The sequence below is a fragment of the Cotesia glomerata genome, linkage group LG4, assembly GCF_020080835.1.
Source record: "Cotesia glomerata isolate CgM1 linkage group LG4, MPM_Cglom_v2.3, whole genome shotgun sequence".
Lineage (NCBI taxonomy): Eukaryota > Metazoa > Arthropoda > Insecta > Hymenoptera > Braconidae > Cotesia > Cotesia glomerata.
The window spans coordinates 159,468-175,799 of NC_058161.1; the positions used below are offsets into that span (position 1 = coordinate 159,468).

General features: G+C 32.3%; 1 protein-coding gene across 3 annotated transcripts in view; it reads left to right on the forward strand.

Annotated features, from left to right (window-relative positions):
* Positions 1–15,440, forward strand: part of LOC123263066 (dopamine D2-like receptor) — a 65,641-nt gene extending 50,201 nt beyond the window's left edge. For 2 of the 3 annotated variants that reach the window (XM_044725601.1, XM_044725602.1), the window contains exons 3-8: positions 12,581–12,690; positions 12,758–13,010; positions 13,089–13,189; positions 13,323–13,517; positions 13,684–14,159; positions 14,229–15,440. In XM_044725601.1, the coding sequence (XP_044581536.1) occupies positions 12,581–12,690; positions 12,758–13,010; positions 13,089–13,189; positions 13,323–13,517; positions 13,684–14,159; positions 14,229–14,437 (1,344 nt within the window). In that variant the 3' untranslated portion in view covers positions 14,438–15,440. The remainder of the gene's footprint in view (positions 1–12,580; positions 12,691–12,757; positions 13,011–13,088; positions 13,190–13,322; positions 13,518–13,683; positions 14,160–14,228) is intronic. The other variant, XM_044725603.1, reaches the window with a different exon arrangement.
* Positions 15,441–16,332: the final 892 nt, after the last annotated feature.

Sequence of the window (16,332 nt, forward strand, 5' to 3'; positions counted from 1 at the left end):
CCAGCGAAGCATATGCCACCAAGTATTGCTTAACATCGAGTAGAGGTCCAGTTGGAGGCTTCACAGCAAGCAGTTTACTAATGCATTTTCCAAATACCCAATATTTTAATAAATATTTATTAAATTTTTAATGCTCTCCGAAAGTTTAATAATTATTATTTATATATTTTCGATAAACAAATACTCGATCTGACCGCATCCTGTCGTTAATTTTTTATCAGCTTAAATATTATATACTAAGCTCTAATAAACTTTTTACTTGAGTCTAAAATAGATTTTAAATAAAAAATAATATATAAGTTGATTGAAATATTCCCGGTAACTGCTCTCGGTAAAATTTAAACAGAGAATCTAATTAATTATTTAAAATAAGTCGAGAGCCTCACGCAGCATCCGCGAGAGCAAATTCACCCTGCTATATCTATATCTGTGCATTATATATAGGTACTTAGGTCGGAAGCCAGAGAACGGTAATTCTGTACTTTTGTTCTACTCCTGTCTGCTTTAATCCATCGTAAGCAATTTAATGGAGCAAAACATTTTACTGTTTTTATTTCAACTGTCCGTCTGTTTTTATTTGGTTTTATTTAATGATAAAAAACAACAAAAAAAGTCAATGTATAGAGAGAGAGAAGACTCAATTTTAGGTTGTCGAGGCATATTCACCTCCTGTCGGTGCAATTTGTCCAAATAGTATTTTGTATACAGCACGAAGAGATAAATAGAGACACTAACATACTGTTGATACAACCCATTACTACAGTAGACATGGCGTATTGTATTGTAGTGTGGGTAAAAGTTTAAACACGGTTATACTATGGTAACAATAATCCTCGGAACTTTTCTTTAATGCTTTTATATACTTTTAACCATTTGTTACAAACATCTATATTTATATTTATATTACTTTATTTATATCTGATGAGAGGAGTATTATTTTAAGCCTCAATTTCCCGTTAGTTTTATTGCTAAACTTGTTTAGAATTGTCAAACTTTATTTCCAATGTTTCAAACTTTTAGTGTTAAACTTTAATAATCTATATTAATTTTATCATTTATTGTCAATGAATATAAAATATTTATAAGCTTGTAGATAAAATTGTGAGGTTTATTATTCAGTACTTGAAGAAATATTAAACCCAACCCAACATAATAGGAAGAAAGTTCAACACACGCAGTGTAAACTTTCGGATCGAATTAAAAACCTTACATATACATAGGTATATAGATTTTGGTCTAGTAGAATTTTCACCGGTCGTTGGTTTTAATCGATCGAGCTACATAATTATATTCCAATGCCATTAGCGATCCTGCTACACCGTGTAATGTTAATAACAACAACAACAACAACAATGATAATAATAAAATATTAAACGTCATTTTAATTAGATGATAAAACATTGATGGAAAATATAATTCAATAATATTTTTTTTTCAACTATGAGTTGATATATATTTTTTTATTTAAAAAAGTTAAGTACTCTTTAACTGTTTAAAGTACTTCCTTGAAAAGTTAATAACCGAGTGTATTGAATAAGCTGTAATTTAATGTGAAAAATGTTATTTTTTTAGTTGATTTGGCAATTTGTAATTTTTAAGGCAGCAGCAAAGTTTTATAATTTTTGAAATATTACTGGCGATGAAATAAAAATGAAAGAAAAAAATGTAAAGTTAGAGGTGAGGTATTACTTGAGATGAGAGGTGAGAGATGAGAGATGAGAGATAAATTACTTTTAGTCCAAGAGACTTTTGTCGACCCTGAAGCGAGATCGAGAATCATCTGAAAAAAAAAAAAAAAAAAAAACCGAGCTGTTGAGTGAGCAAGAGAGCAAGAGTGGGTTGAACCCCGCGGGTTTCACTCATAAATTTTCATTGGCTGAAATTAGTGGGGATAATTAAATTTAATCGAGAAATGCTCCGTAAATAACACGCCGAGGCGCGTTCAAAATTTAATAACAGCGTTCGTCGTCGTTCCCGTCATCGTCAGCTTCTTCCACTAGCTATCACGGCTCTATTTGGTCTAGGAGAGTCTTCGTGTAATATTACCTCTATCCTTGCCTATTTTTCAATTCATTTTTCACTTTTTTTCATTTAAATTAAATGAAAAATACAATTTTTAGTATTTTTTGAAGCTCAAATCCAAAGCTGGAGACTCTATGAATTACTACTTCGGGTACTTTGATGTTCAACCGGAGATAATCTCCTGGACGTGCAGACTTTTATATGCACAAAATTAATTTTGAGTATTCAAAGGTCGAAGGTTGATTAAAAAATTCATTTTTAAATCAAGACGTTGCTCCATCACAACTTTTAATTTTATTCAAATTTTTTATAGAGTTTTAAATTTTTAAAATAAAATAACAGTAAAAAGTAACATATTTTTCTATAAAAAATATCAAGTCTACACACGCATCCAATAAATTCGCAATTTTGCTACCGCACCACAACCAAATACTCTAGTTGGTTGTTTTCTCTGGCACTCTATTTCAAGAATATTCGCATATGCAGTATCCACAGCACGTTTTTGTGGTTGCGTCGGGCCTGAATGGAATAAATAAAATAGTGCCGAGAAAAAGTCTCTTTTTTTCTCTCTTTCTCTCTCATTCTTGTTCCTTTGACTTGGGTGTTTTTTTTTTTTTTTTTTTTTTTTTTTTTCAGTAAAAGTGCCATGGATAGGTGAATAAAAAAAAAGGACGGAAGGAAATTTATACGCAGTAACAGCATCATGTACATCCGTCATTCTTCCTATATTCCTCAATTCCATCAGCGAAGCATGTACACTGGTGTGGTCTATTGATTTATGCATAAAGATCGACAGGACTAGACGTTTTTGGATGCATTCTTTCGCGTACGTCATACACATCATGTCTACCTACTTTACTTTTTTTATTTATTTATTATTTATTATTATCTTGACGTTTGGATATCCATCGATAAGACCTCGACGTTTATTGATCAGCCACATAGATAGATCATATCCTGAGATTAATGAAAAATAATACCTTTGTATATTTATATATTTATATACCTATATTTTGTTGGTTTACGTCAAACAACTTTTTCTCTTCGGAAGTTTGACATAAATCCACCCATAAAAAAATAATAATTAATCTTCATTTTTTTCTCCAAATCCAAATATATATGATATGAGGAATAAAAATTTTTTGAGCGACCAGTAGCAGTAGTAGGACGTTAATCTCAACTTTTATTTTATTTTTTTTTTTTTTTAACTAAAAGTAAACCATTGGAAATGTCATTCGTCATTGTAAAGAGAAAAAGTTTTATGCCGAGTCACACTTACAACTTATCGCAGCTCTTGTCTTCAGTTTGTAAAAGTACCGATCACACAACCAACTACCTCTGCTCTTCTACGATCTTTTGTGGTGTGAAAAAATAATTTTTTATCGACACCACAACCTTCTCCTGTCATTTTCCTTTTATTATACAACTTTAACCTGTGGATCAATTAATAACTCGTTGAAATTGGCTATTACGTTTTTTTTTTTTTTTTTTTTTTTTATCGTCGAGCATTAAAAAATTTATTACGGTAGATAAACTTTATTTACGTTCATCAAGGTTATTCAATGAATAAAATCAAAATTTGAATCCCACTAAATTAGAGTTTTTACTATCCAGTGAATGGTGCCTTTATTTTTTAAAAATTCATTCCTAGCTAATCGACTAGAATTAATCTTTTATATTTGTGGGTACGAGTCTGAGGATTAATGAAAGCCCCTGGTTTTTTAAATTAAAGAATTTGTCGCTAAAAAAATTCACCCAAGTAATAGTAATTTTGAAAGTTTGTTAATTAAGCCGTTTGATGTGAAAATCCAGAAGAGGTTTAGCTGAGAGAAAACAAATATGATTAAATTATAAAAACTTTGTTCTATCTTTTTCTCTTTCTCTATAGTGAGTAAATCCAGAATCGAGGCTCACTTTCACCCCCTACGCACACTTAACCAAATAAAAAAGCTGCCTGGTGTGTATAGAGAGAAAGTTAAATGAATATACCGAATACACCGAATACAAAGAGATGGATACAAATAAAAGTATTTTCAACAATATAACTTTGGTAAAATTCGCAGTTGCTTTTTCTCTCTTTTTCACTCTCTCATTCTCTGTACGATCGTCCCCGAGTCCCGAGCCCCGAGCAACAAGCAACGAGCTTTCAGTTTTAGCTCTACTCAAATTTAACAAATAAAACTTTTTATACATATTTAACTTTTTCATCCCGATTTGGATGTTTATTGTCGACGCTCACCGATCAATTTTTTCAATCGCGACTGCTCAAATTAAATAAATTCACTCCATCATTTGTTTCACCCCATACGTATTAGGAAGGAAAGAAAAAAAAAATATCAACGGCAATTAAACTCTGGGTTAAGCGGTTCGATTATCTAGACAATTAAATTCAGAAACAATAGCAATTATAGCAACGACAGTAACGATAAACCCGGTGGTTTTTTTAAGTATCGGCAGTTAAAGCATCGCATAAATGTAGCATAGTATAGTCCGGGAATTCGATAGAGCAGTTTTGTATATGTGAGGCATAATAATATCAGTACAGAGGATTTCTGAGGGTGCCCGGTGGGCAATAAGGCTATAGGACTATAGGGCTATAAAGCTATAAACCTATAAAGCTATACCAGGTTCATTTGATTACCAGGATTGTTTTCTAGAGGCTTTTATACTGAATTGTCCGCAGCAAAACATCAGTAGTCGAAATTGTAAACTCTTGTATACTGTACTGAGTATACAGTGGATAGGTAGATTATCATAGAAAAGCTATTCAAGTCACGAACTTTGGCTCAATGGCATAAAGACGATTTCGTCCACATCCACATCGACATTTACCCCGGCATAGAACAGCCGTAGCCGTAGCTGTAGCCGTAGCTGTAGCCGTAGCTGTAGCCGTAGCCATCATCTGTTCAGCTGGTAGTATATATTTGGAAAAGTTTTAATTTCCCACTTTAAATTCCGCCGACTGTTTCGATTCTATTCTTATAACCTCCTCGGCCTTTTAAAGATGTTAGATAATATTAGTGATGCGGCGGAGAACCCACTAAAATAAATTTATTGAACTCGATTCATCTATTTAAGGCTCTTTTATATTTATTATCCTTCTTGCATGATACCATTAACCATATAAAAAGAAATTCAATATCAGCATAAAAAAATAAAATTTCTATATAACATAGTACCTGACAATAGACAACAATTAAGGCAATCAATTAAAAATGACAATAGAAAGTTAAGTATATATAAAAAATCTTTTATCGTCTTTTGATTGAATGAGAGCATTGAATTCCCGGATGATCAGCAGTATCGAGTGGTAGCAGTAAAAGCTAGATCAAAATAAATAAAATAAAATCTACTGGATATTGAGAGGATAAAATCTTAAGAAAATAAAAGAAATGAACCGTCACCTTACTACTAAATTTAAGGGGAGATATCATTGCTGAGAAACGTCGCTAGTTGCTTCCTTTATTCCTTACATTTTTTTTATTTTTTTTATTTTGTTTTATCTATTCGATACCTTTAGCTTGATCATTCTTTTACTTTCTATTTATTTCTTTAGGTAGAGTCTGTTGTCGGCAGCCAGACGATCAGACGACGGGACGATGGGACGATGGGACGATGGGACGATGGAACGATGGGGCTTCTATCTATCCTTGAGCATCCGTCGATCAGGCTAATCGGATTAGTGTCTTTCACAGCGGTGACCTCTGTGCACTCGAGTATGTACACGTAACGGTGATCCACCACTCAAAGCTAAAAGTCACCGAGTTTAAGAATCAAACCTTTACTATTTTATTATTTATTCTGCGTTTTAATTTCACAAAAAAATATATATAATAATAAAGGTCAAAGGAGCATTTAATGATTCTCATTTAGAGTTCCTCCGACTAACCTCATGTGTGATTTGTACCACCAGAGTGGCAAACAGTCATCTGGCCTTTGAATTTGTAAATTTATATGTGAGTGTGTGTCGGTGGTTAGCTCGTAAAAGTGGGATGTTGCTGCAATAAGTATTACAAACAGAGATGGTTAAACCAGAGCAGTTTTGTTGGCACTGAAATTCGAGGATACAAGTTCGATAATTGGGATCCATCCGGGTAGCGAGCAACCCGACAACCCAACAACCCATCGACTCAAAAGTTCTAGTCTTCTAGTTTCTCTTTACTTGAATACTTCGGTAATACATTTTCACCAAAGTTCTGTCCTCTCTCCTCTTTAGGGTTTACTTTTACAGGAGAACATCCGGTGTAGAGAAGACCAGTGTAGTGTAGTTATATTGGTGGTGAGCCCTTTTCAACTGAAGGACCCAACCACATACTGGTTTACAGCTCGTACTTATTCCTTGTCGGATTATCTATCTGACTGTTGTTTGGCACGACAATCTGGTTCACAGTTTGTTAAACTACAGATATAGAAGACATATAAGGGTGACACTCACTTTTGTACGTGTGACATCCTTATTTTCTCATTCCACCGGTGCAGTGAGCCAGCTCTCAAATACCAAACCGATAGTACGGGTAAAGTCTTATGCGGTAACGACTTTCAAAGTTGATAATTGCTCCGTACCTTTGTCCAATCGGTTTAATATTGCCACGAGCTATCAGTGTAGAGTCGAGCTCTGTTTAACATTGATCTATACTACTCGCTTATACTACTACTACTACTACTACTACTACTCCTGTTTCCTCTATCTATAAATACATTATTGTTATTATTATTATTATTATTATTATTACTGAGGAGAAAATTTAATAAGCTATTAGTTTTTTTTTTTCCGACACTGCTGAGTAAAAAATACATGTTTACGACTTACATATATAAGTGTGCAGAAGAAGAAGAAGACGACGACCAAGTCGAGTGTTTTTTTTTTCATTTTTTTTTATGGATTAAAGTCCTAGCTCTCACTTGTACGCATACACGATACGGCTCCTGTAATATTATATAGTCACTGGAGATTTTTAAAATTACGATGTATACTCACTCTGTATCCCCACACTCGTAATTTTCCTTTTTTATGTAACCCATATTTTTATAGCTTGATATATTATTGGTGTAATAAATTTATAAGATTTTTATACTTTTAAACTTTTTAAAGTTACGGTTTTCAAGCACAGGCTTCTTTTTCTTTTATTTTCTTTCTTATTCCGAAATTAAATTACTCCTAAAGTATTCAGATTGTAAAAAAATTTATTTCATGTATTTCTAAAGAAAATCAAATTTTTCCTCATATATATTTATCGTATTTTGAATAGTTGAATCAAAACTTTTATTTTAAAATAAAACTAAATTTTTTCTGCAAATTTTGTTTGTTGTAAATAAATAAAATTGATTTAATTAACCGACTAATAAATAATGAAACGGCAGATGGTTGGGTAATAAATATTAAAATTAATTAATTAATTGTGTAATAATAAATAATTAAACAGGCAAGTGTATGGGATATTAAATTAATAATATCTATAAATTATAAACGGTAACCATATAAAAAATTAATATTGTAACAAATACATGAGTTGTGTGGGTATGAGTGGCAGTTAAAATTGAGTTAAATTTATATTCAATGCATAATTTAGCAATTTATTAGATGGAACACGTGGAGCGTATGAGAGTACACACTATTTTCTGGCAACTTGTCGGCGTAAAGTACCTTCATAATGAGATTATATTTTTTTTTATATATTTTTTATTATCAGTAGGGACCATAAATTTGACAAAATCGTCAATATATATACATACACTTGAATATCTCTGGATCTTGAGAGTCTATATATTTTTTGAAGTATTGAAGGTAAAAAAAAAAAAAAAAAATATTTTCTCAAGTTCCAGCTGAGCAATTAATTATTCTTTTAATTTAATTTTGTAGCAGTTGAGTATAAATAAAAAATAAAAAAGTAAAGAAGAAAAAAGAAAAAAGCAATAACTATCCTGATCGGAAGTTAAGTAGCCGAGGATTTTTTTTTCTGGTTCTCTGGAAAAAGTTAATAACGTGAGATTAGGGCCGAAGCCTGAAACATTCGACAAGCTGCGATAAATGTTAAGGGTAGTCTTGGAGTCTTGGAGTCTTGATACTCTTCCCAGTAAAAAAGAATCAAATCAACAAAATTATATGGGGTGATGAAAGAAAAGAGGGCTGATAGTGACAGAGGGCCCGCTCAAGACGTTAAGAGAAGGGGGAATATAAAATAACAGATAAAATGTTTCCGAGAATGCTTTCAGAATTGAATACATTAACGTTACAATATACCAATATAGAAATAGAGCAATATATACAAATGTTAAAGAATGTAGGCAATGTTACGCTCCCAACCAACTTTCCGACAAATTTTTCCTTCCTTCTTTCCCTCCTTTTTCTCTTAAATCCACCCAAAATTATCCTCATTATTTTTATATAGTTGTTAATATTGTCTCATGTATATTTATTCACGTGAAAGGATGACTAAATAATTATTTATTTGATGAAAAAATGAAAAAAAAAAAAAAAAAAAAAAAAAAAAAAAAAAAAGGGTGAGTGACGTGTAACGAAAATGTGGTTAAATAATTGTTGACCAATAAAATTCTGGAGTATATGTCAAGACGTGAATAGTTTGGCGGAAGTTGTTGACAAAGTTAGTTTAGTTGTAGATAGCGGCGGATAAAGCAACGAACAGTGGGGATCAAGAGGGAAGTGAAGAAGTGAAGGGGATGCTTTATAGAACACACATAACATAGAACAAGGACAGAGCGGTAGCGGCAGTGGCGAATCTAATCCGATCACGATGCACGAAAATCCGATGTACGTGTTTGAAACGGGCGTTCGCTTCCGGCGTCGACGTGTTCTATCTCCACGAAACGTAACGGATCTCCTGTTCGGGAAAGCTCCTCCCAGAGATTTACTCTATACTACACTGTTCCTCGTTGTCTTATGTCAGAACAGTGACTAGACCCACTAGAGTCTACTCATGATTTGGAGCGACATTGCACACTGACCCTCTTTACCCCTTAGTCCTACATGGCTTTACCAAACGCGTCAACCAGAAAAAAGTTTCTCCTATTTTGTAGATTGATGGTTTTAAATAAAATTGTTTCATCATCAGTATATATTAGATTCTTTTATCTTGAATTTCTGTGAAATATCGAGGATCTTGGACAGCAATAAGACTGTCGTAAAGAATAGAAAAAAGAAAAAAAAAAAAAAAAAAAAAAAGAAAGGGGAAAAAGGAATGCAGCCAGCGAAGAAGAAACCAGAGAAAGCGTTCAACCAGAGAAACGGAAAATCCACAAAATTGGAACAGTAATCCAATCTTCTGGTCGTCATTTCCTTTCGGTATTGCACGCAATCGATTTTGTAATGCTCCGATATCACCTACCAATAAAAATAATATTTAATGCCTCGTTCAAGTATATATCACCGATCGGTATTCCGGTTGAATGAAAAAATGGTTATTACTTTTTGATAGTGATGTATCTTTGATCATGATGCACGGACTAATAACTTTGGTTCTGTTGGTTCTGGTTTTAGTTTCTGACCAGCGAAAACAAATTAAGAAATTAAAAAATAATAAAAAAAAAAAAAAAAAAAAAAAAAAAAGCATTTAACGTTGACTTGTCCGATAGATGGGTTATTTTAAAACAATATGTTACACACTGTCTGTCCGATTACCGTTGAAACAGCTATTGACGATACAGCTCGCATCAGACATTCCCACGGGAAATTTAGCACGAACGTGTTTCTGCTCACGAATTTATCTGCCGATTGTATTTTGGTTTAACCCACCCGACGGGTATTACAATCATTTGTACAGTCAACGCTCTTTGTATTTGACTCACCCGTACAGGACCATTCTCTGTATTTGACTCGTCCTTGTCCATAAGAGCTGTGTAAAATCGTCAAATACAGAGGAAGAATGTGGTCAAATACAGAGAGGTCCAATACAGAGAGCGTCGACTGTAAAACCATTGCCAGTCAAATTTTAGTCTCCTCATCACCCGATCAATAAATAACCAACAAAATTAGTCACTTAAAAATTCATTTTTTATATAATTTATTCTCCCGTACAAATCACCATTATTTTTTAACTTGTAATTTTTTTTTCTTTTTTTCCCAGAAACGTGTTCGTAAATTCATTAAGTCACTTAACTTGGACGTGACTAAATTAATGCCATACACATAGACACATACTTTTACCTATATGTATATATGTAGACATATATCAAGTGTTCCAGCACAATCTCATTTTACCCGATAATTAGTTTCATGCGTTTTCAACATTAAAGTGTCTCAAGTCCATTAGCGCGTCTACTTAACACCACCCTGACAGTATATTTCAGTTATTAAACTCATACAACTAAAAACTTTTACACTGAGATTAGCTATTTCACCATCTAAAGCACGTACTCAATGCCTAATAATACTTATCAGTTATAACCATCTCTATTGATACCCAATTTTTCTTTAATTACAATAAATCACTCTCTAGATATATTTAATTTAAACTGTCGGGTTAGATAATAAAAATAATTTAGTAAAGGAGACATTAAATCATGACCCGGACAACTTTAACAGTGTCACCATCTTTACCACCGGCGACACGAGTAACAAGGCACCAAGAAAGGAAAAAGGAAAAAGGAAAAAGATAAAACACGAGTTGACGAGCAAGTCGAGTGGCATTCTTAAAAAGTTGTCGATACTTTGAGGATGGTAGTACCAGCTCGGTTAAGTGCATCCACCAATCTCGGTGATGCATCGTCACGGCTCGTCTATCTTTGACAACCTAACGAACTTTCCTTTCCGTCTGGTCCTTCCTTTTCCTTATTTTTTATTTATTTATTTTCGCTCAAGGCTATTCCCAATGAGCTATTATTGTTTTTTTTTTTTTTTTCTTTTTTTTTTTTATTTTCTCTGCCCGTATATTGCTGAACTGTACCGCAAAAATCCGATCTGATGGTCAACAGAATAGAAATTAATGAGGGATTTTCAATCATAAAAACAACCGAATGAAGACAAACCTTTTCAATTTATTTCAATAAAGTATTTATCCAGCTGTCTGTTCTTGACATTAACCACTAACTCTGTTATCTTAATATATTTCTTTCGTCCATAAAAATAATTCTTGGCACATAAATATAGAACTTGATTTATTTTTGTTCCGAAACTCTCCTTTTTTTTTTCAGAGATATGTTAAACTTTGTTTGATTAACTTTCAATTGAATTTAAAAAGAAGGTAATTCCTTGGAGCGATGCTATCGGTATTTTCTTCGGGGAATAACCTGTTGTCGCGATCGCCGCGGAAATGGAATTAACTTTAGAAAAAAAAGCTCGGAGGATATTTTTTGAGAATTCCTGGCGGGTACCAACACGCGTCCTGCTGTTATTATTATTATTATTATTATTATTATTATTATTATACACAATATAGAGTGAATTACGATCGATAAGTTGTTATTGTTGTTAGTGAGTCTTGACTGTAAACTCCCGCCGGACTTGGAACCGAGAGCACACTCAACACTCAACACTCAACACTCAACAGTGAATACTCACTCACACTGAATAGCAAACACCATTGTAGCTTTCAACGTCTATGTGGCTTAACTTTCGTGATTATATCAATTTCGCGTCGATTTTGCTCCGCCGGTACTCGAAAACCCGTGGGGAGTTATTGAGTTACCTAAAGTGACACGTTCGGTAGAGAATGATGCCTAAAATTTACAATACTTGCTGGTACAATTACTCTTCTATTACTTCATACATAATATGCTACAGCTGGTGTGCTTCTACCTAATGTACACGATAAAATAATCGATCAAAAATTTTTTTATTTTAAAAACCATTTACAAATTCAGTCACTCTCGGGTCTTATAATTAATAATAATAATAATAATGAATATATAAATCTAGAGTGTTTGTGGATAATTTTGGCACGATTATAATTTATAATTAGCCGAGTCGTTGTTATCGTGTTAAGATGACGGTTATGAAGATTATGAGATAATTAGGTGTAGTGTGTCTAACGAAAGATTTTCTACTAAATTGGAGCAGAGGAGTAGAGAAAATGGTTTTGTGTTGTTTGTCTCTCGTTGTCTTTGGTTGCTTCTCGCTCGTGATCGCGTCTCTGGGGCTCGGGGAACTTTTATTCTCTCTGCTGGTGAGTATAATTTAGCTATTCGTTGGCAGTCAAGACACGAGTAACGGGAATAAATCAGGGCTGAGAGTTGAGAACGAAAAATCCGTTGAAATGTCTAATGGCATTAAAATTCAAGCTTTTTCTCTTCACTCTTCACTCTTTACTCTTCACTCTTCACTCTTTATTCGAGAATACACACCACTCTTTATTTTCTCGTGCTTCACTTCCTCCAGTTTTAGTTCAAATAAAATTCAAATTTTGTTTTTAAATTAAATGTCGGTGAATTTTATCCTCAAGTCTTTTGGCATCAGGCAAACTAAAAAGTATATTATTCACCTTTTTTTTTTTTAAATAACTAATTCGCAATTCTGCGTTTGCCAAAAAAATAAGATAATTTAGTATTCATTTTTCTTCTTATTTTGCGGTAATAATTTTAAAATTTTATATTATTTCTGTTTCAGGTGAATGGCGCATGGGCATTGTCGGCGTTTATTTGTGACTTTTATATCGCTATGGATGTGACGTGCAGCACAAGTTCAATATTTAATTTAGTAGCAATATCAATAGACAGGTAACAAATTTATTAAGAAAAAAAAGTCAATAAATAAATAGAAAATAATAAATTTTTTCTAATTTAGGTACATAGCTGTGACACAGCCAATAAAATATGCCAAACACAAAAACAGCACCAGAGTATGGATGACTATACTTTTGGTGTGGGCAATATCTGCTGCGATTGGCAGTCCAATAGTTCTCGGCCTAAATAATACACCAGAGCGTCAGCTAGATTTGTGCGTCTTTTACAATTCTGATTTTATTATCTACTCAAGTCTCTCGAGTTTTTATATTCCCTGTATTATTATGGTTTTCTTGTACTGGAATATTTTCAAGGTAACATAAGCGCATAAATATTAATTACAGTATTACGTAAAATTATTAAATCTAATTATGTTGTTTAAATTGCTTTAGGCACTTCGAATACGTGCTGCTAAAGCAAGAGCTCACAAAAAATCTAATTTACGAGATATCAAACCAAATAATATAATTGAAAACGTAATACATACCCAACGGTGAGTTTTATTAAATTAATTAATCTCATGCATTTTTTTGAGATGTCATTTTTCTTTTTTTTTTTTTTTTTTCTCTAAAATAATATTTAGTACGAAGAATAGAAAGTAGTTAAATAAAACTAAAATCACGCAGTGTTTATTCTGTCGCAAGGTTTGCGGAGACGGCACTGGGAACAGCCACTCTTGTGGCGCCGGTACATGAAGAGCCGACAAATACAGCCTCCGGTAGCAATGAGGACGAGGACGAGACACCCGTTGACCCGGTAGTTGTCATATCAAACGACAAGAGCGCTGAATTTTTTATGGCTACGGTCGTCGAGGAAGCTGCGTAAGATAAATAAAATTACAATATCATTCTTTTCCTTCTTTCGACCTTTATTTTTATTAATATTTTTTTTTTCTCCACCCAGCAGAACCTCTCGAGGACTCGTTAAAAATTCATTCTTTTCATATATTTATATTTTTTCATTTTTTTTTTTTTTTTTTTTTTTCAGAGTCGTTGCTAAGGCACATTTGACCAGCTCTAATTCAACCAGGAGTGATTCTAACAATCTGTGTCTCGAGGATGCTGTGAGCAGCACAATGGAGGGTAATTCGAGCCCGAGTCCAAACCCGAGGACAACCTCTGCACCGTCCTCCTCGACTTCGTCCTCGCCTCCGCCTCTTAGGAGTGCTACCCAGATTAAAAAAACCACCAACGGTCTCAACAAGCAAGGACTCAAGAAACTCAAGAGCACTGGGTCACTTTTGCCGGCGCAATTCAAACGCAGCCCTAGTGTCCTTAACGTCGGAACCGGGCCCGGCGTAACAGCTGGAGTAGGCACCGACGCCGTTAAAAAGGAGAAAAAGCCCAGCGACAGCACCTCCAGATTCACGATATATAAAGCCAACAAAACCAGCAAGAAGAAGCGAGAAAAAAGCTCCGTCAAGAAGGAACGAAAGGCCACTAAAACACTCGCCATTGTGCTTGGTAATTTTTTTATATTATTATTATTATTTTATTTAAAGTTGTTATTTTTTTGTGTTTTTCTGTTGACAGGAGTTTTTTTAATATGTTGGGTGCCATTTTTTACTTGCAATGTGATGGACGCGCTGTGTTCCAAACTGAAAATGGACTGTCAGCCCGGTGTAACAGCTTTCATCGTCACTTCTTGGCTGGGCTACATGAATAGCTTTGTAAACCCAGTGATCTACACAGTCTTCAATCCGGAATTTCGAAAAGCCTTCCGTAAACTTATGAGAATCTAAATTATTATTAACATCAGTCAGTAGTCACCTTTTTGTACACTATTCTAATAATAAATAATAATTAGTAATCTAATAAATTTCCCGATTGACACTTTAATGACAAAATATTTTTATTTTTCGAGACAGAAATAAAAACATCCGATTGAAAGTATAAATAATCATAAAGATAAATACAATTTTTCACGTATTTAATAGATACTGCGTATGGTTAATTGAGTCCAGGTTGTGTCGAGATTACCCAACATATTTTATTAACATATATATATATATAATATATATATATATATATATATATATATATATATATATATATATATGAATTTGTCAAATTAAAAATAACAAATACATTTAATATTTGATCCATCAACCGATAAGTAAAGTAACAGTAGCAATATTTTTTCGCTCAAAATAAATTCTATGTAGATTTAATATTTTTTTTTTTGTTTATTATTAACAACAATTGTTTATCATATTAGTACTTTAGTGGATGTGTTATTAAACTCTTAAATCGAATTTCAAAAACAAACATATCAAAAGCAGATCCCAGAAGTAATTAACGATAGGATTTGAAATCAAAATAAAAGTAACCATGTAGACACATCAGTAAGAAATAATAAATAAAGTAATTAAGCTTTGGCTAATCTAAGTATACTCCGTCTCGAGTGTAGAAATTCTGCGCGCAATAATAATAAATAATAATAATAATAATAATAATAATAGTTATAACTAAGGAATGCTTTTGACTTACTATTAAATCATTCTGTACATTTGTAAATACAAGTTAAGTTATTACTTTAGTTTATTTTGTTAGCAAATTTACGTTTACGACATTAAAACAAAACAAATTTTACTAAATTAAATTGGATAATTATCTGTAGTTATGAAGCTTTTGATGTAAAACTAGAGCCTAGTACTGCTGATGACGTGATAGAATAAAAAAAATCAAAAAAAAAAAAAAAAAAAAAAAAAAAAAAACAACAAACCAAAAACATATTTTATTCCAGTAAGTATTATAATACTATAATTGTTAATTGTAATTGTAATGAATTAGTTAAAAACAGTCGATCAAAATGTAGCCAAAAAGTGCTTCAAAGATAATTTTTAAAGTAATAATAATAATAATTAAGCTTAGATTCTTTGGTAGAAAACAAACGACATTTTAAAAATGTTGTTGTTCTTGCGTAAAATATAATGTCGCGTATTTTTCTAAAAATCTGATACGTTCTCTTCTGTATATAACTATAAATACCTATTGATATTATATATAATGAAGAAATTATAATTGTTAAAAAATTTAAATTATTATTAAATTAGTTAAAATTAAGTGTCTGTAAATACTTTTTAAGTTTATTAAATATTTATTTACTTATTGAGGTAATAAATGATTTATTGAGTTGACAATTTTTGAGATTCTCTGAGCCCGAGTCTTGACAATTGTTTAACTTGAGTGAGTGTTGAATTTTCGAATGCAGAGTTTATTAATTACAAATTGTAAGTCAGGTAAAAACAAACTGCAAATGCTAAAAAACATTTTCTTATCGATTTTACTAATATCTATAAATAAAATAACTACCGAGTACTAATAAAATTCGAAAAGGTCTATACAGGGCAATAGTTATTAAGCTATTTTGATTTGCTAATAATAAATAATTAAAAAAAGAAAAAAAAAATTGTGTAGATAATTACATTAAACGACTAAATAAAATAATAATGAGTTGGATCTAATGCAATATGTACTTAAATATCTAATATATTTAAATGACAAAGTGTAAAAAATTGTTGATAATAAATTATAGTATCAAAATATGAGAGATATTATTTATTTAAATCCCCAATTTGACTGAAATTTATAATAATATTTCTTTCTCATCATCATAAATGTCACTATCAATATT